The sequence below is a fragment of the Camelus bactrianus genome, chromosome 33 (assembly GCF_048773025.1).
Source record: "Camelus bactrianus isolate YW-2024 breed Bactrian camel chromosome 33, ASM4877302v1, whole genome shotgun sequence".
Classification (NCBI taxonomy): Eukaryota; Metazoa; Chordata; class Mammalia; order Artiodactyla; family Camelidae; genus Camelus; species Camelus bactrianus.
The window spans coordinates 14021916-14041312 of NC_133571.1; the positions used below are offsets into that span (position 1 = coordinate 14021916).

General features: G+C 50.1%; 1 protein-coding gene across 9 annotated transcripts; it reads right to left on the reverse strand.

The window, feature by feature from the left end:
• Positions 1–1404: 1404 nt before the first annotated feature.
• HYOU1 (hypoxia up-regulated 1) lies at positions 1405–19195 on the reverse strand. Of its 9 annotated transcripts, none has more exons than XM_045515579.2 (29): positions 18416–19088; positions 18019–18324; positions 15483–15558; positions 14785–14833; positions 11759–11856; positions 11430–11523; positions 11175–11253; positions 10865–11019; positions 10665–10741; positions 10191–10372; positions 9829–9944; positions 8535–8727; positions 8191–8325; positions 7959–8041; positions 7732–7864; positions 7370–7557; positions 6992–7130; positions 6390–6450; positions 6175–6254; positions 5567–5752; positions 5251–5420; positions 5082–5169; positions 4847–4969; positions 4536–4669; positions 4321–4405; positions 3447–3687; positions 3305–3352; positions 2986–3036; positions 1405–2857 (listed from the first exon to the last, which is right to left on the reverse strand). In XM_045515579.2, exons 2-29 carry the CDS (start codon positions 18187–18189, stop codon positions 2796–2798), a joined length of 3297 nt encoding a protein of 1098 aa, XP_045371535.2. In that variant the 5' UTR covers positions 18190–18324; positions 18416–19088; the 3' UTR covers positions 1405–2795. The 9 variants fall into 9 exon arrangements, with proteins under 9 accessions (XP_045371535.2, XP_074213280.1, XP_045371536.1 ...); XM_074357179.1 differs by having other exon boundaries at positions 5251–5423; positions 18416–19077; XM_045515580.2 differs by lacking the exons at positions 18019–18324; positions 18416–19088 and adding an exon at positions 19178–19195 and having other exon boundaries at positions 5251–5423.
• Positions 19196–19397: the final 202 nt, after the last annotated feature.

Below are 19397 nucleotides of genomic sequence, written 5' to 3' on the forward strand. Positions count from 1 at the left end.
ACTCGTACTTCCCTTCTTTTTTTTGTTTCAAACATTTTTTTTATTGAGTTATATTCATTTTACAATGTTGTGTCAAATTCCAGTGTAGAGCACACTTTCTGAGTTATACATGAACACGCATACATTGTCACATTCCGTCAGCCACAAGATCCTGTATATATTTCTCTGTGCTACACAGTACAATCTTGTTTATCTATTCTGCATTTTGAAATCCCAGTCCCTTCCCACCCCCCCATCCTCCTGGCAACCACAAATTTGTATTCTATGTCTGAGTCTGTTTCTGTTTTATATTTATGGTGTTTTTTAGATTCCACATATGAGCGATCTCATATGGTAGGTATTTTTCTTTCTGGCTTACTTCACTTAGAATGACATTCTCCAGGAACATCCATGTTGCTGCAAATGGCGTTATGTTGTCAGTTTTTATGGCTGAATAGTATTCCATTGTATAAATATACCACATCTTTATCCTGTCATCTGTTGATGGACAATTAGGGTGCTTCCATGTCTTGGCTATTGTAAATAGTGCTGCTATGAACATTGGGGTGCAGGTGTCTTTTTGAAGTAGGGCTCCTTCTGGACAGAGGCCCAGAGCGGGATTCCTGGGTCATATGGTAAGTCTATTCCTAGTCTCATGAGGAATCTCCATACTGTTTTCCACAGTGGCTGCACCAAACTGCATTCCCACCAGCAGTGTAGGAGGATTCCCTTTTTTCCACAGCCTCTCTAGCATTTGTCATTTGTGGACTTTTGAATGATGGCTATTCTGACTGGTGTGAGGTGACATTCCCTTTTTAACTGACGGCATTCAACAAACGTTTATTACTGAGTGCCTCCCGCTATCAATCACTGTTCGCCAGTTGTTCAGTCTGGGAAACGTCTGGTAAGAGAGCAGTGTTTTCTGTAAGAAGTTAAGGCACTCCTCAATAAATACAATTTGAATATTCAACTTGTGGCCAGACTGTTGGGGACAGAGTTAAAAAACAGAATAGCCAGAGCGTTTAAAGTATGGGTCCCGAGTAAAACAGAAGGGCTATTGGCTCAGCATTAAGTTCAAACCTGGCTGAGCCACGTAAAATACCTGATTCCTTGGAACAATTACTGAACCTCTAGGAACTGATTACCTGTTTGTAAAATGAGGTTGTTACCTTAAAATGGACATTACCTAAAAATACCTGGAACACAGGGGTCCAAATAATGTCAGGAGGAAAATAAAACCACAATCTTTGTTTTCATGAGAAAAATCACATACATGACTCTACTAAGTCCAAAATGTTAATTGTATTAACATTTGGTATTGTAAGTAATTTATTATTCAAACTTCTGCTTTCCAAACTGTCCATAATAAACACGCATTATTTACACTGAAGAAATAAAAAGATTTTTAAAAATCAGCACAAAAACTGTAGAAAAGAATATTTTATTGAAACAGTTTCTCAATTAACAATGGAGCAAAGTACAATTTGACTCAAACTTGTCCAACCAGCCTCAACTGCTAGTGAAACAACTCAAACATATAGGACGGGGTGGGACCTTTAGGTCTCATTTCTGCCAATGTGGCAAAAAAAAAAAAAAAAAAAGAGGAAAAAAAGACAAGAGACAGACACAACCAGGCTCCCCTCTGCTCTGGGAGCTGGGAAGGCGGCCCTGGCTCCTACTACAGATGGGACCCTGGAGGGCAGGCTGCCCAACCTCGGTGTGGTGGGCCCCCGTCCCAGAAGAGAAATGCACGAAAGGCCAGCCCATGCCCTCTTCCTTTCCCCACAAGGCCTGTCTCCAAGAGACCGAGGTGGCATTTTTACATTCACACCATAGTCTCTCCTGCCCCCAGGGTCTTGGGATTGGGGCTCACAGTAGAAAGCACATTTTGGTCAGCCCAGGGGGCCAGGGGGTGAGGGAAAGGCTCTGTCTGGGAGGGCAGAACAACAGGGGAGAGTAAGGGTAGGAAGTAGAGGGACATGGAGTACCAAGCTACTGGGACTTTGCAGGATGCTGGCATCCTGTGTCAGCCACTCCATGGCTGCCCTAGGCCCAAGAGTCCACAGGTGGGGGAGCTACAGGGTTTGCACATAGGTCTCACTCCCTGGAGAGGTGGCTGGATTCCCTCTTCTTTTTATCCCTGCCACCAGGGCTTGTACATGTGGGCGGGAATCGATCTAGATTGACTTCAGCCAGTTCAGATGGAAAGGCTCTGGGCAAGAGGCAGAGAACTGCCCAACTTGCAAGAGGAAGCCAAGGAGACCCATGGGAGGAAGCAATGGGGACTGGGATTTTAGGGAAAGAGAAGACCTTGGAGGAGGCAAGGGCACAGACAGGTACCCAGAAACCAACCTGGTAACCAAGGCTCTGCAGACACTGGCCCATGTGGCGTTGACCTTGTGGTGGAAGAGGGAGGGAGGGTTGGAGGGAAGGAAGGACAACCAGAGAAGACTGAAAACTAATATCCCAGGACGCCCTTCTCACCACCAGGTCTGTCAACCAACCACTGACGGCCATTCTCTCACCTACCCACAGGCAAAGAATTAAGACATAATAGTGATTTTTCCCAAATTAGGGCCTGGATGGGTAGGGAACCAGGGGGTGGGATTGGGGAACAGAACATTTCTTTAACCACAGTACTACTCCAGAAGGAACTGGTGAGCTGTCCCTTCCCCTTCTCCACGCCTCCAATGGCAGGTGAGAGAAGAGGAACAGAACCCTCTGAGGGCAGGACCAACCCCTCCCCCAACCCTCGGTGTTCAATAAATAGAGGTTGGGGGGGGGGCCGGGACAAGTGGGGAACTGGGAGGTGGGGGTTATAGTTCATCGTTCTTCAAAGTTCGCTTCTGTCCTGTTGGCTGCTCCTTCTGTTCGGATTCTGGTGGGAGTAGGGGGAGAGCAACGGAACGACAGCTGATGAGATGGAGGTAACTGGGCCAGTTCTGGGCAAATGTTTCCCCCCAGACCCTACCAGGCTTCCCGGCATATCCCCTGCTCTGCTCTCACCTGCTCCGGGACCACCTAACTCCAGAGGTTCAGAGTCTGCTGATTCAGATCCTGCTTTCAGGAAGGAATGGGTTAGTGTCTGCAGAGGGAGGAAGGGGCTAACTAAGGGGTTGGCAAACTTTCTGTAAAGAGCCGGACAGTAAATATTTCAAGATGTGTGAGCCACACTCAGTCTTTGTGCATATCTGGTTTTGGAAATAACCTTCTAAAAATGTCAAGACCATTCACAGCTCAAGGGCTGTCCAGGAAGAGGCTGTGCCTGCCAGTCTGCCGACCCCTAGGCTAAGCGATGTTCACATTCCCAGTTTCCCCAACTCACGAGTCTCTTTCTCAGGTTCTGAAACAGGCTTTGCATCTTCAGTCTGGCCTGGAGGGAAACCAGTACGAAAATGTAGTCCCTGGAGGGAAAGGAAGGCTTCTTCCTGCCCAGTAGCACCTGGAACCAGGCACCCTGCCCTCACCTGGTGGAGGAATGACCTTCTCCCCCTGGTCACTGGTACTGGCGTTGAGGGGAGGCTCTGCCCGGGTTCCATTCTTGTCCTTGGGCCGGGGCCGGGGCTTGGCAAACTTGGCCTTATTGAGCAGATACTGCACCTCACGGTCCAGGGCCATCATCTTAGCCTCAATGTCTTTTGAGAGCAACACGGGCTTCTCTGTGGCGGGAAGCTTGGCCTGCTCGGCCACGGTTGCATTCTTCCAGGCCTGTGGGAGAGGCCGGGACATGCTCAGAGGTGGCCACGGAGACAGCAGACATCTGTACCACGTGATGAAACACACCCCCAACCAACCTCAGGCTCTTCCCTCAAACTCCCAATCACTCTGCTACTCGAGGCCATCGGCCCCATGGGGGTAAGCAGACTCCTCAGAATGGTCCTGGAGTCTCTCCACGAGGGACTCCCAGAATACACGTTTCTGGCTGGCACCCCATTACTTTGGACTAACTACAGCTGAACCTCTTGATTATTCTGTTCTTGTTTACTTCTGAGCTGTGGTTCAAAGAAAAGTCCCCACACACCCAAAACATTTCTGCTTCACATGACAAATCATTCTTACCTCCCCAAACCCCAAAGCCCACTTTCTGCATCTAGCTCAAGTCCCAGCTCCTCAAAGCAACTTTCTCCAACCTCACAGGGACGGGCTCTGTGCTCCTCTGGTCGACGACTCATGGCTTATTTGGGACCAATCAGACATGGCCTCAAATGCAACCATCTCTTGCCCTCCCAATTAGCTGCCAAGCCAGGAGGCAGAGTCTCCACTTCTCCCCATCTCCCACACTGCCTAGGATGGCCCACCTCGCCAGATAAATCTCCAGGTAAGTATTTACACAGGGATTACCCAGGTCTCGTTGATGACTTTCTCTAACGTTGTCATCTCCACCTCCGTGAAGATCTGGTCCATCTCTGGGATGAGCCGGGCCCCTCTGCAAGCCACGGAGGAGACAATCAGCCCAGGAGGGAAGGGATCTGGGGGGTGGGGAGTGGGAAGTTGATGGAAGGAGTTGGTGGGCTTGGCAGGACTGAATGAGAAGGAAAGGCAAAGGAGCTGCTCACTTGAGGAACATGCTGGAATGGTTGAGGAGATTATCAAGGGCAGAGAGCCGTTCAGGCCACTTCTTGCGCTCTTCCACCCGGAAAAACAACCCTTGGCACAGCTTCTTCAGCTCAGCCAGCTTCTCCTTCAACATCTGATGGGTGCAGGAGTGGGAGAGGGCGGAGGGGTTGAAGGGATGACAGGGAAGCCCTGGAGCCAGCCCTCCATCCTTTTTTATGGCCTTACCCCTCAGCTCGCCTCCCTTTCCCTGACCCCAGAAGAAGAAGGAGAGAGCACCCATCCTGTCCCCATGTCCCAGGAGGCCCCTCACCACTGTGGTGGCCCCAAAGCCCTCATCTTCCAGCCAGGTGGATGTGGCGCTGAGTCTCCCAGAGATGTCCTCACGCTGCTCCTCAGTGGACACTTCCTGGTACTCAGACTGGTACAGCTTGTCCTGGGGAGGTGCACGCAGGACAAGCATGCAGCAGGCCCTGCGGGCAAGGCCCACGGAGCTCGCCCCACCACAACGCCAGACACAGGGCAGATGTGCCTCCCAGCTGACTGACCTGGGTCTCAAAGATGAACGCTTCTAAGCTATTAGCCGCTTTCTCCCGTTCCTGCTTCTCTAGGTCCCGCAGCGTCAAGTCCTGGAGTCTGTGTGACAAGGAGTGGCAGGTGTGGGTGGTGCCGTTCCACGCCCTGCCCACCCTCCACACACTCGCAGTCCTTACTTACTTCTGAGCCGAGTGGGCCAGCTCATCCTCGGGCAAGTCAGGCAGGTCCAGAACGACCAGCTCCACCCCGATCTCCTCCACCATTTTCTGCTTCCGGGCTGGCTTCTGCTTCTTTCCTTCCTCTGGGGCTGGAGGGACACCCTCAGACCCCACCTCCCCCTTCTCACTCGGCTTCTAGGGGGAAGAGACAAGGATGTCACAGGAAGCATAGGCCCTTCTTTCCTTTACAGGCAGAGCTCTGGGGGACAGGAAACAAGGCAGGCACCTGTCCCCTCAGCCTGTGGGTCCAGGCGGGCCTTACTCTGCTTACAGCTCACCTGGGCCTCTGGCTTTTCCCCACTGTCTTTCTCTGTGGCCTTTTCTCCCTCAGGGGCTGCATCCCCCTTAGGCTCAGAGGGTGGGGGCGGAGAGGTGTCCTCTGCCCGGGCCTCTGCTTCCTCCTTGAGCTCTGCTTGCTCCCCAGGCTCATCCTTGCTGCCCTCAGCAGGGCCTTCCTCCTCCTCCTGGGAAACAATCACACCTGCCGGTAAGTCACTAGTGAAGCCCATGGATCAGGCCTGGCTCAGCAAAACCAGGTCCCCTGGCACTGCTCTGAAGGTGTTCACCACCCATGACACAGTTTTGGGGGGAGACAGAGGATGGCTGTATGGAGATGGGGAGTGGGCTGTCCGGGCTGCAGCAGTCTAGCTGGACACAAAAGTGTCTGGAGATGAAGGTGGGCCTTGGAGCTGGGGCACAGGGCCAGCTTACAGTCTAGAGAAGGGTATGGTAAATTGGGCTTGGGCTGAGAAGAAGGGGAGGTCTATTACATCCTAGGCACTGGGAGGCCCACCCCAACCCCAGGAGGCCCACCCCAACCCCCTGCCTCTGCTGCTGCTGCTGCTTGGACCCATGCACCATCCTCTGTGCTCCATCCTGCCTTTACCTGGACGGTGTCGGTCCCATTCTCTTTAGTATCTGGTGTAGAACCACCTCCAAACAGGCTGGAGATGGTGTTGCCAAGTTCTAGAAAGAAGACAACCCAAAGACTCAAAGGGGACCACAGCAATGACTCCACCCACAACCCTAAAGACAAGGCCTGCCTGCCCCCCCAAAATGCATACAAGTCTACTCTCATACACACACGCACACTCATCTTACTGGTCAAAGTAGATTCCTCTTCTGGGCTGTCCTCCACCAGGGTCTCAAACACAGACTCCACCTGAAAATAGGGATCAAAGGTGAAGAAACACACACTGACCCAGCTTTTCTCCACAAACATCCTGCCACGGGGGAGTGTCTGCTCAGGCACAACCATGTGACTCTCAGCTGTGCTGGCCTGTTCTCTCACTTGCCTCCTTCCACGGGCTCTTGGATCAAGTCACCTCTACCCTCACTGATTACGAAGCCTCCGGGAGGGGACTGTAGCTCCCCTGCCACTCAACACCCCCAACTTCTCCTCTCAACAGAATGTGTTATTGCCCACATGTTCTAAAACGTATTAACCCCCAGATCACAACTGTTCTTCAAATGGGTTCTTCAACCATTCTATAAATTCTGAAATTTACAACAGCCATCAGCACTTACAAGCTCTGAGAAGGCCCACACCCCACACCAGGTCCCTGGTTAGCTTTGTTTAGCTCAAAATCGATCCAACTCCAAAACCCAGTTCCTATCATGTTCTAACACCATGAGAAACTAACTGCTTTGGAAAGGTTGGTGGGACATGGGCCCCTGCCTTGCACAGGGTCCACTGCTCTCACCCTGTCCAAGCTGAGCACGCCACTCTCATCCAGGTTGAAGTGAGCCTTGATGCCCTTGGACTCATAGTCAGGATACTTCTTGAAGCTCTCACCCACGCCTTTTAGCTTCACTGTAGTCAGATTCTGGGAGCCAAATACCCTGGTTGGGCAGGAGACAGCTGTTCAGAGGAGCTCTCCCCAATGGCCTGCCTCCAGCTCTAGCCTACACGGCCCCCTGGCACCAGATGCTGGGGCCCTCCCCAAGGACACACTCAGGACGGAAGCACCTTTCAAAGGAGCAGCTCAACCTAACCCCAAAGCCACAGCCTGCTTCCCATGTCACCCTGCAGACCCCAAATCCTCCCTCCCTGGAGCCCCCATCCTGCCCCACCCCCTCACCGAAGATCCTCAGGCCCCAGGAAGCCCAGGTCACCATAGTTGATGTGGAAGTTGAAGTCGTGGCTGTAGCGGTTAAAGGTGATGACTTTGCGCTGAGGGTAGGGCCCCATCCGGGAGAAGAGGACACGCTTGTTGTGCTTCAGGCTGCGAACCCCAGGCTCTTCCTCGACCTCCCTCGTGAACTCCACCTACACAGCAGGTGGAAGAGGAGGCACACTGGAGAATCAGAGAAGGTTTGAGGGGGAGAAGAGGTGGGGAACACCAACCGGCAGGAAGACAGAGGGACAGGCCAGAGCAGACAGAGGAGATCACGCTGGGAGAGGTAAAAGGAGCCTGTCACCCGATCAGACAGGCTTACTCACCAGGATAGGGTAGATCACTGCGTCTCGGACTACAAACGGCTTCACCTTGAAGGCCTTGCTGAGCGCTGCGGCCTGGTACACGGCCCCCATAGCGGCGGCTTCGTCTGCATTGATGTTCTTTCCTAGCTCCTCCCTGTGAACATCCCAATCCTCAGCACCATCTGCTCTGCAGCTCACAGCCTGGCCTTCCTCCTTCAGCCCCCCAGCTGCCCAGCCCCCACACTCACTTGCCCACAGCCTTCAGCAGCACTTCCTGAACTTTGGGGACCCGAGTGGCACCACCCACCAGGATCACCTGCTCAATTTCATCCTGCAGAAAGCGGGGGAGAAAGAATGTGCAATGGGTCAGCAAGTCCTCAGCCCGATTCTTCCCTGATGTTCCTGCTCCCTCCTCCCTGCCACCTCATCACTCTCTCCCACTTGTCTCCCTGCCAGGCCCACCTCTGACAACCTGCTCACCAGATTCATCTGGGCGCTCTGGAGGGCCTGCTGCACAGGCCTGGGCACCCGCTCAAATAAGTCTGCACACAGTTCTTCAAACTCTGCCCGAGTCACCTTGGCCTTGAAGTCCACATCGTCCATCAGGCCTTCAATCTGGGGGAGAATGAGGAGGGTCAGAGTTCTCACCCAGGTCCTACTCTCTGGGTGGGAGGGTCTGACACCAAGGGAGCAGGATGCTGGGAGGATGGGAGGACAGCAGGGGAAGAAGGGATGGGCCACATCAGGCACTAGGAGCTGAGCTAAGGTGGCTCCTCTACCCCTGGGTGGGGAACATTTGCCCTCAGGCAGCCACACGTGGGCACCTGTGCCATGTGGTCCGCGTTGGCACTCAGGACAGTCTTTAGTCGATTGGCCTCACGCAGCAGCTTGGCCATGGCGCGGGGGTTCTCCCGCACGTCCTTTGTGCCCTGCCCCTTGCGCTGCTCATTGAAAAGCCCAGCCAGGTGTTCACGCAGCCGGAGCTCCATCTCCAGGCCCCCCAGGGTGCGGTCAAACCTGTTGAGAAAAGGGAATGGGGAGACGTGTGAGGAACATTAGGGGTTCCTTCACCCACACAAAAACCTGACTCTCAGCCCACGTGGCTGACACCTCTCAGTGACAGTTCATCCGCCCATTCCTGCAACTGTATTTCCTGGGCGTTCACTATGGATTTGTCTTATAAGAGAGAGAAAAAAAAAAAGAAGGCAGGGGCCCCACTGTCAAAAAGTTTACAATCTAGCAATCAAATAATCATATAAATGTGAAATTTTAACCACCGCATGTGTTATAAAGGAGAGGCAGACAATGCCACAGAACATATACATGGAAACTTCGCCTACTTAGGAATGTCAGGGAAAGTTCTGTGAAGAAGGCTTGAGCTGAAACCTGAAGGGTGAGTTGGGGCTAACTGGTTGAAGAGGAGAGAAAAGAACATTTTAGACCAAGGAAACAGTATGTGTCAAGACCATGAGGTGGGACAGAGGATGTTGAGTAAGTCCATGGAGGGCAAGTATGGCTGGAGCTCAAAGAGCGAGAGGCTCAGGGCTGGAGCCACGCAGGGGGAGTCAGGGCGCACAGGGAGTCTTACAGGCCAAGGATAAGGTTTGGAGCCACTGAAGGGTTTTTACAGAAACAGGTTATATTCAGGTTGGTATTTTGAAAAGAATCCTCTGGCTAAAACGTGGACAAAGAATGGAAAGGAGACTACACTGGTAGCAGGGAGATCTTCTGCAATTCCGCAGAAGAGAGGCGATGGCAACCTGACTAGCGAAAGATGGAGAGAAAGGAATGGGTTCATGAAATGAAACGTCAGTTATAAGTAAACCAGAAATGCCGAGAACGAAAAATGACTGTATTTGACATCCTACATGTGGCCTATAGCCTCGTGGATTTCCTTAGAAGCAGCTCGGGAAGTTCTCTGCATTTCAATCTTCCACACTGTCATCCCCCAGCTCCATCTACCCCTTGCTCTTTGGGAGAGGTATTCCCCAATGACTGATGCTTACCGAGGAGAGTATTCCTGCGGGAAGCAGGACAGTGAGGGAGTTGCCCCTCTAAGAAGAAACCCCTGGTCTGAGGGTATGTCATCAAGCAGTGCTCCTCCCAGCACCCACTTACCCGACTCCCCGGATCTGTAGCTGTGGCTGCAACCCCGCATCCTTAGTCTTCACTGTCTGGTAGGTCACGATGGTGCACACGGTGCTGCCTGAGCCCATGTCATAGAACATAATATTCTGCAGAGACATCAAGGCCACTGTCACAGGAACCTTATCCAACTCCAGGGTGCCCGCCTGCCTCCCAGGGCTGCACCAAATCCAACTTAAAGCCAAATGGCTCCAACAGGGGCCGGGGGCGGGGCGCACATTGCTGCCTTTTGTCAAGGGCCAGCCATGCAAACAAGATGCAAAACCAGCCAAGTGGCCTCCATCCTCAGACTCAGCCACCCTGCAAATCTGGGCAGCAGTTCCTGCCTGGCTCACCTGCGCAGTGGTGTTGATGTCCTTCCGGCGGAAGACCCCGTAGCTGAGGGCAGTGGCAGTGTTGTCGTTGATGAGCTGCAGCACTTTGAGGCCGGCCATGCGAGCGGCCTGCAGCACCGCTCGGCGCTCGGCCTGATTGAAGAAGGCCGGCACGGTGATCACTGCATCCTTGATGGGCTGCTCTATAGGGGGACAACAGAATAGGGTTCCCACCAGCTCCATACCCTGGACAAGGGTTTCCTTAGACAACTGCCATTTGGGGCCAGATAATTCTGTTTTGGGGGGCAGTCCCCTGCAGCCTATGTTTGGCATCACCCCTGGCCTCTACTCATTAGATGCCAGTAGCAGCAGCTCTCCAGTGGTGACAACCGAAAATATTTTCAGACATTGCCATATGCTCCCTGGGAGGCAAAACTGCCTCCATTAGAGACCTGAAGGAACCCGGCTGCCACTGGCCCCACCTTGGCCACTCACCTGCAAAATCTTCAGCCAGGGAACGGGAGTAATTGAGAAGCATGCTAAGTACCTCCTCAGGCGAGAACTGCAGCTGCCTGGGGGAGGGAGGCAGTTAGAGGCGAGGGAAGCCAGGCATGGAGGTGAGGATAATGGTGAGCACTCGCCCGTGAGGCTCCTGGCAGGCCCGCTGAGCCCTCCTTCCCCAGCAGAGCACTCACGGGCTGATCTGGAAGTATACAGTCTGCCTCTGTGGGTCAAAGCCCAGCTCATGCTCTGGGAAGCGTGCTCTGTAAAGGGCCACATGGGGGTTATTCTCCTGCTTCCCCAGGAGATGCTGGAAGTAACGCAGTGTAGCCTTTGGATTCTTGATGGCCTGAAAGGAGGTAAAGAAGCAGCAGAGTATTAGGCTCTCAAGCCTGCCGTCACTATCCTCTTACATCAGAGGCTGCCCAGGGAACAGATGTGAGGGTCTGTCACCTCCTTTCCTTTGCCCACAGCCTCTGGGAAGAGGGTGGGCTGCTAGCTCACCATGCTTGCTGCACTGTCTCCAAAGAATCTTTCATTTTCTTTCAGAGTCACAGTCACTGGGGTTTTCCTCCGGGATTCCCTGAGGAAGAGACATTGGGACTAGGTGCCTACTGCGGGAGGTAGACGCTGGAGCCTCAACACCTCCCATACGATCACTCACTCAAACACCAAAGTCTGGTGAGGGCACAACGAAGACCCCACAGCAGCTTGGGGTCCAGACTCCCTTTTTCCCCACCCCCGTGGGGCCGCCCTCACTTGTTCAAGACAATCTCCATGGGCACTCCAGGTTTGACGATGGCCACCTTCATGGACTCACTGCCCAGGTCCACAGACATCACTGCCAGCGTGTCTGAAGGGGAAACAGATTTGTCAATTAGCCCCTCCTCCCCCACCTCCCTGAGGCTCCTCTAATCAAAGCATACCACTTTCTACGGAGAAAGTAAAACATCAAAAAATAAGGGCTCTGTCTAGCAACTCAAGAGCCCAGAGGCTTTCCACCACAAGCCTAATCCCCTCCTCCCACCGCGTATCATCCATCATTCACTCATTTCTATTTCTTTTGATGCCTCTGTTGGGGTACACACCACTCAGTGCCAACAGGTCTGCCAAGAGCACAGCCATCAAGGCCAAACAGGCCAGCCTCCTCGGCCTCTGCCTTCTGACCATGGCTTCCACTGTGCCTCTGAGGAGGAGAAAAACAACACTTGTAACTGGATGCCCTGAGTGAAGGCAGTAGAACCTTACCCAGATCAGAGAAGCTTTAAGATTCATACCTACTCCATCCTCACCCCAGGCAGAACAGTCTACATACCCTCTTCCTCCTAATGAGAACCCAGCACTCTCATCATTTTCAGAAGTGCCCAAAGGCCCAGGTGAAACAGCATGGGTCCTGGGCTCCAGCCACCGCATCCCTAAACAGGGAAGGTGACAGGCCGAAGACCGGGGCCTTTCCTCCACTGCATAGGCAGCAACTGGCGCACCCTAGCACCTGGGGTGCGGCCAGGGATCCCCACCCAGGGCTCGACTACCTTCCCACGCTTGGAGCTCCTCCGCTGGTGGGGAACGCCAGGCCGGGCCTGGACGGGAACTGAGAGATGGTGACGTTGGGGGAGGTTGGGATGGAAGAAGGGCCTATCTCCTCAGCATCCCTTCGGTTTCTCCCGCCCGCCTCCCTTCTCCATCCCGTCCCCGGCCCCGCTGTCTACCCAGACGCTGTGCCCGGAACGGTACGGTTCCGCTCAGGGCGGGTACCCAGTACCCCGAGTTTACCTAAGCTTCACCTGCCGAAGGCGGCGGCGCCCCCTCCCGGGAACGGGTTCCGGCCCACCCCTAAGGCGTGGGGGCGCCCTGGGGACCAAGCTGTGGGGTCAAGCGCACCGGCGTCCGTGCGGCCCCCACTCCAGCTACCGACCCGCCCCCGGAGCTAGCACGCTGCGGGCTCTAGTAGGGGTGGCCGGTCCCTATTGCCATCCCCACCCCCGCTACCTCTTGCCTTCGCTCCTGTGGCCCCAGCTCTGGGAAAAACGCGGCGGCGGACGGACCCACGAGGCCGGCAGCGCACCCCCTGAGCCCGCGCCCTTCACAACTCCCCTCGGTTTGCAAACTGTTACATTAGCCACCAACCCCTCGGCGGCGTCTCGCGCACCAGCCGGCCCCGGACGCGGCGTGCGCTCATTGGAGCCTGCGCCGCCCGGCCCTGCGCCGCGCGCCCGGCCCCGCCCCCCCGCCGTCCCGGCGCTCCCTCCCATTGGGCCACGTCGTAGGCCCGCCCCTTTCTCCGTCTCCGGCCACTGCCGGGGAGGCGGCGGCGGGGCCAGTCAACCAGTTGGAGGAAAACTGCCGACGCTCGGCAGGGATTGGCCCACGTCACGCGACCCAGCGTCCGTCCCGGAGTGCTCGCGGTAACTTTCCGGCCGTGGCGCAGGGTGCCTTACTGCCCAGGCCGGTGATGGCCGGTGTCTGGGGCAAGTCGGTGCACCGGCGGTCCCCTCGCTCGGCCCTCTTTTTCCGGTCACCTGGGAGCCGCGGCCGGGGAGCGGCAATGACCGGTCTCCCCTCCGCAGCCACGCGGAAGAGGTGCTCGCTCGCTGCTCGGTATTGAATGCCTGAGGCTTTGGCTGGAAATCAGAGAACCGCCGTGCCTCAGGCTTAGTCCACTCCAACCCTTCTTTGTTTCGTTGAGGAATTAAAGACACCGAAAGAGACGTTCGCTGATGGTTCGGAGATAACACTTGTATTACTGGCAGAATTTGGCCTGGACTCCTTACTCTAATTTGTGTGAGAAAGAATATTCCAAACTGCAACGAAAGATGCTTTCCCATTTGTGAGGCTGTAATTGGTTGAGCGTAGGTGCACCACCTCCTGTTTCTCTTCCACTAAAGCCTGTGCACTTTTTTTTTTCCTGCTTCTGCCTGAATTAAAGCACCTCGGGTAGGTATTGGCGCTCCTGACTCCCCTCTCTGTTTCACAGAAATGTACATCGTCCTTGGAGAGCGCACTTTTCTTTCTTTTCCCAGTTTTGAGATGAGCACACTTTTCTTCTTAAATACAAATATCAGTCGCCTCTTTCCTCTCGATCATGAAATCGATGCCCGGCCTCCCTTCACAGAAGGTTAGGGCCAGTGCCAGGTTAAGGAACTCTTATCTGTTCTTTCCCTACATTTTTCGTGACGCAGAGGGATAGAGAGTTAGGTGCCTATGCTTAGAAGATAAACCTACTGGCAGTACCAGGGAGATGTATATTTTTCTTCCCTAAGAACAGTTCAGTCTTTGGGTAGGAGGGAAATTGGTAGAAATAGAGAAATTCGCTTAAAATTTTAACAGTTGAATTACACAAATGTAATCTTGAAAAAAGTTCAAATATTCTTGATAAAGCTAAATCCCTTTGATACTGTCCTCAACCTCACTCTCTCCTCTGAAGGAAACTGCTGTTATCAACTAGCAGTGATGTGTAACTTTCCAGGCCTTTTCCTCTGTATTTATGTACATACATGTCTATTGAAACATGTAGCTCTTGTCTTTTTTAAAATGATAAACTGTTACACAATTAGATTGTCTGCAACTTTCTCTTCTTTTTTGGTAACTAATAATAAATCATGGAGCTTTTCCCGTAGTATCAGTGCATATTCACCTCGTTTTCTGCCATAGAACATTCCGTAGGATGGGGGTTGTTTAGTCATAATGATGGACATAGAAGCCGTCATTTCAATTCCACAGAGTAAGATTTTGTTTCTGAATAACTGACTCTACTTCTGGCTAGCTATCTCGTAGGGTAGTTTTTTTCCCATCCTTTTCAAACAGTATGCATTTTAACATGTATTGGAACTCTGTCATATGCAAGCGTTGTGCTGAAATTTGCTGGGATTCCAGGAGGTACTGGGGATTGAACACAGGACCTCATGCATGCTACCACTGAGCTATACATGCCCTCCTCCCCTAAAAACCTACTGTATGACTCAATTGGGGAAGTAAGAAAGTCAGTCTCCCCTGCCCTTAAGTGAACTCCCACTCCCAGAATACCCTTGGTGGGAGCACAGTTTGCTGCAGCTACTCAACCTCTGTGTCTGTCCCCCTGGGAGGTGCAGCAGGTGCAAGTGCTCTGGGGACTCACCTGTTTTGTTCTCTGACCAGAGAGGAGACTAGTGTTTCACAAGAGCAAGCTGTAAAACAATGGGAAATTTTTAATGTAAAACACCTGATTTAGGTTAACTACAACAGCTGAATCCACTAGTTCTTATAATTTGTAATAACATTTGAGGACTACATTCTTTCCTCCACACTGTATGGAAATCCAAGGGAAGAAAGTTGCTGTCTTGCAGAACATGTGCCAAACTTGTAAACAGAAGACTAAAACGATCACATTAGCAAGGGCACGTGCATACATTATAAACCATGCAAGTTGTGTTGTGGGCTGAGGGCAATGTCGATTAGGGCAAACATCCTAGTCCAGGAGAATTTTAAAACTTCGTTGTCACCCAGCAACCCCACTCTTAGGTTTATATCTAATAAATGTATACATATGTTCTCTAAGAGACTGTTTGTAATAGCTTGATTCATAATGGCCCAAAATTGAATACTACCCAAATGCCCATCAGTAGTTGGATGGATAAACAAATTGTGGTGGACTCACACAATGGAATTCTATAGAGAAATGGAAACGGTTGGTCTACTGTCATACTTGACAATGTCAATGAATCAAACAATATTGACTGACAGAAGCCAAAGAGCACACAGTTTATGATTTCATTTATATAAAGTATAAAACAGGCAGAACTAAGCTATAGTGATAGAAAATGAGATGGTGCTTACCCGTTTGGGAGGTAGTGATTAGAAGAGGGCATAAGGCAGGCTTCTGGGGTGCTGTTTGCAATCCTGGTTGCAATATCTGGGAAAATTCAATGGACTGTAGTATGTACACTTTTCTGTATGTATGTTACACTTCAATAAAAATTTTAAAAATAATTTTGTATGTGTTGCACAAAAGACTAGAGGGTTTGGTTTTTTTATTTTACTGTAAACTTAGGGAGGAGAAGCACCAAGATAATTTTTTTTAAACTTTTTATAACCATGTTTTTAGAATTACAAAATAAATATGTGGTTATTGAAGAAAACCGGAAGAACATAGAAAAAACAAAGAATAAAATAAAAACCAAACACAATTCCATTTCTAGGTTAAATCACTTATAGCATTATGATATATATCAGTCACATACACCATTTAACATTTCGGTATGTCATATTTTTCCTCTCCAGAATTTTCAGTGGCTATATTTACAGAATTGTAGCATAGAGAAATGCAGTATTTACCAAAATTACTATTTGACAATTAGGATGTATCCTTTTGGTATTGTAAAATTGCAATGGACACATTTATTGATAATTTTTATGCAAATCTATCCCTTATAAGCTATGTAGGATAAATTCCTAGAAGTGGAAATGTGGGCTTAAATTCTGGTTTTTAGGCATTTGATACCTCTTGCCAAATTGCCTTCCAGAAAGGTTTACCAATATGCACTCCTCAACAGCAGTGAATGACAGACCCTGTAGCCTTAATAACACTAGAACATTAATGTATTTTTTAAATTTGGTTAATTTACAATGTTGTGTTAGTTTCTGGTATACAGCATAGAGATTCAGTTATACATATATATTGTTTTTCATATGGTTTTTTGTTATAGGTTACTATAAGATAGTGAATGTAGTTCTCTGTGCTGTACACTAGGACCTATTAATGCATTTTTAAAGTCTTGGTATTGTGAGTTCAAATAGAATGGGAGAAGAGGAGGAGACAAAGGATAAGAAACATTTCTCAGCTTGCACTGAGATGGGGATTATTATGTCAAGAAGAGAAAGCAAGACTTTAGGGCTTGTGAATTCTGTGACTTCATGATCACATAGAAAAAGCACTGATTTACGAACAAATTTATGGACTTGAATGTTCTTTAAAAAATAATTATACTGAGTACCCAGAAAACGGGACTTTGGAATTTATAGCCCTGGATTTGTCTGTGAATTCCACCACTTCCTACCTGTGTGACTCGAAGCAAGCTGTTTAGCTTTCCTGAGTCTCGGTTTCCACATCATTCAAAGAGGCATGCCAGCACGTGCCTCACAGGGTTGGTGTGAAAATTAAAGAATGGGGTAAAGGGCTTCACACAGTGCTTGGGACATGCTAAGCACAAAATATACATTGGTACAACTTTTTAAAATTGCTTTTGCTATTAGTCTAGAGGAATAAAACTAAAAGATGTGCACTACCACAGTGTTAAAAGCTTAGGAAGTAAGTGCTTTGCCAAGTTCATGGGGAATTTCCTGTCCCTTTTATAGCCCAGATTTTCACAATCAACAATCAGCTAATTGCTTCTTTCTCCTGTTTCATGGTAGCCTAGGAGCCCTGGGCTCTCTTAAACAGTAAGACTTCTGAGTTTATTTTAGGTTGAACTTCTTGCTTCTAAAGTGGAAATTGCAGTTAGCCTTTTTAGGGGCTAAGATTAAAAAAGAAAACACAGACTTTTCAGTAGTCAAGAAAGTAGTTTCTACCCAGAGAACCAGATGAGCGGGAGAAATGATAGAAAATAAAAGTTTGCAGCAGGAACAAGAAGTGTTCCTGTTTTGCTCCAGTGGATGTGACTGTTGTACATCACAGGCAGCAGTTTGCTGAAGGGCAGAAGAGAGGGCATTGGCCAGTTCTTTACTCTGAGTTGTGATCTCTTTAATTTTAAGCTAAATATTGAATTGCTTCTTTATCTTTTGTCCCTTCAGAATTCAAGTTCTCAGGATACAGAACTGTAAGTGAATTTGTACAACAATCATTTTCTGTGTAGTCTGCCTGCTCATCTTCCTCACTGTACTGAAGTTCCTGGATTCAGACAAGCATGACTAAAAGACAAACCCTGGTGTATGTTCTGAAATGTGTAGCCTAGTTTCACACCCCAGCAAACCATCTAATTAAAGGTTAGGGAACTGAAGAACTCTTGTTTTATTTCCAAAGGACTTTGATGTTTTTGCCAAGAGTCACCTGAACATTTTTGAGATTCTGTTTCTCATCAGAGATAATGATACTTCTGCACATGGTTGCTACGAAGAGTCCATGAAAGTTGAAAGCACTTTGTTAGTTATGATTCGCTACATAAAATTAAGGGGTGGTTACTGTCAGTCCTTTCTATGTTCCCTATAGTGGTGGCAAGAACCATATCTTGTCTATGTATGCATTCTGGCCATTTAGTACAATTCCAGGAATAGTAAGTATTGAACATATATTTGTCAAAAAGAGGAAAGGAAGGAAGGCAGTAAGTCCGAAGAGGTGCCATGGGTCGTTCTAGTGGGCCAGTCTGTGCCTTTGTACCTTCATCAACAAGAGGATCCAATGGGCACGGACCTTACTGGTTCTGACATCAGCGGAAGACTCTGAGCCGCTACCATTGGACAGTAGGGGGAGCATCCGTGTTAACAACAAAGATGCCAGTCGGCTGTTCACTTCTCTGCTTGCTTTTATGTTGCTTCCTTTAACATACATTATTCATAGTGTTAACAACTGATATAACATAGGATCTAAAAATTCTAATGGGTAGTACAGAATATGCTCAGCCAGTGAAAGGAGGTCCAGTCTCCTCATTTGTGCTTCTGCCTGGCTTATTAGTAGTTCCAATACCTGTGTGACAAAGAAGAAAGGCATTTCGGCTGGATATCAGGAAATTTGTGTGCCTTCCCCTTATTTATTTCTTTAGACAAATGGACACTACCTTTCCCATCAACCGAGGAGGGGATAGGAGGAAAGTTATCCCCATTCATTCTTTCAGCCAAACATGGAGCCTCTTCCGGCTCTGTTAAACCTGGTTCAGTGTAACAAAGACGCAGCCCTTACTCTCTGGGGATTCCAGCTGGAGGGATAAGGAGTAAAATGCTCTGAAAATAAAAAGCTGTGGTGGGGAGGGATGCAAAAATAAACTTCACAAATACTAACCATACGGCCACTTTTTCAAATTCCATACTACCTCAAATGACTCTATGTCACTCCTGTATGTAGATTCTTGTGAGACACAAACAGTACATCTGCAGTTTTCCACTGGCAGAGTTGGTTTAGCCCGAGTTGGGACTGGTGGGTACTACAGTGTGTCCTAGACACTTGCCACTTGTTAAATCACTCAGTGCTCAAAGCTGCGGCTTCAAGGCTCTTTGCTGTGTTCTGTATATGGGCCATAACCGGCCACTATAGAAAGGAGAGAAAGCCCAGGTTCTTGGAATTCCAGCCCCATCAGTATTTCCCCGCTTCCTTAAGAAACATGCTGTAAGTGGCCATTGCCATGCACTCTGACAGAAGGACAGAAAAATGAATATAAGATACTGACTATGGTTCACAATCTGTATCTGGTGGCCCACACAACCTCTAATTTTACTTCTCCTCTCCTACAGCGGAAAAACCAATTTCACCCACACCGGTTCATTTAGGTCCCAAAACAGTCCTGAGATTTCACAACATAATTCACCTAGGTAGAGCGGGTTACCATTCACAAAGCGCGTGACTTTCCTCATCTTGATCCCTCTTTGCCCGTGCATTTAACAAAGGAATTAACTGATGCTCAAAGAGGTGAAGGTCCAGCTTTTAAGAAGCATTGCAGCCAGTGCACTTACAGAGCGGACAAAATCCCGAACTGCGGAGCGAGCGGCGGGCGGGGACCCCTGCCTCTCGCGGCCCCGCCCACTCTCCCAGCAGCGAGCCGGAAG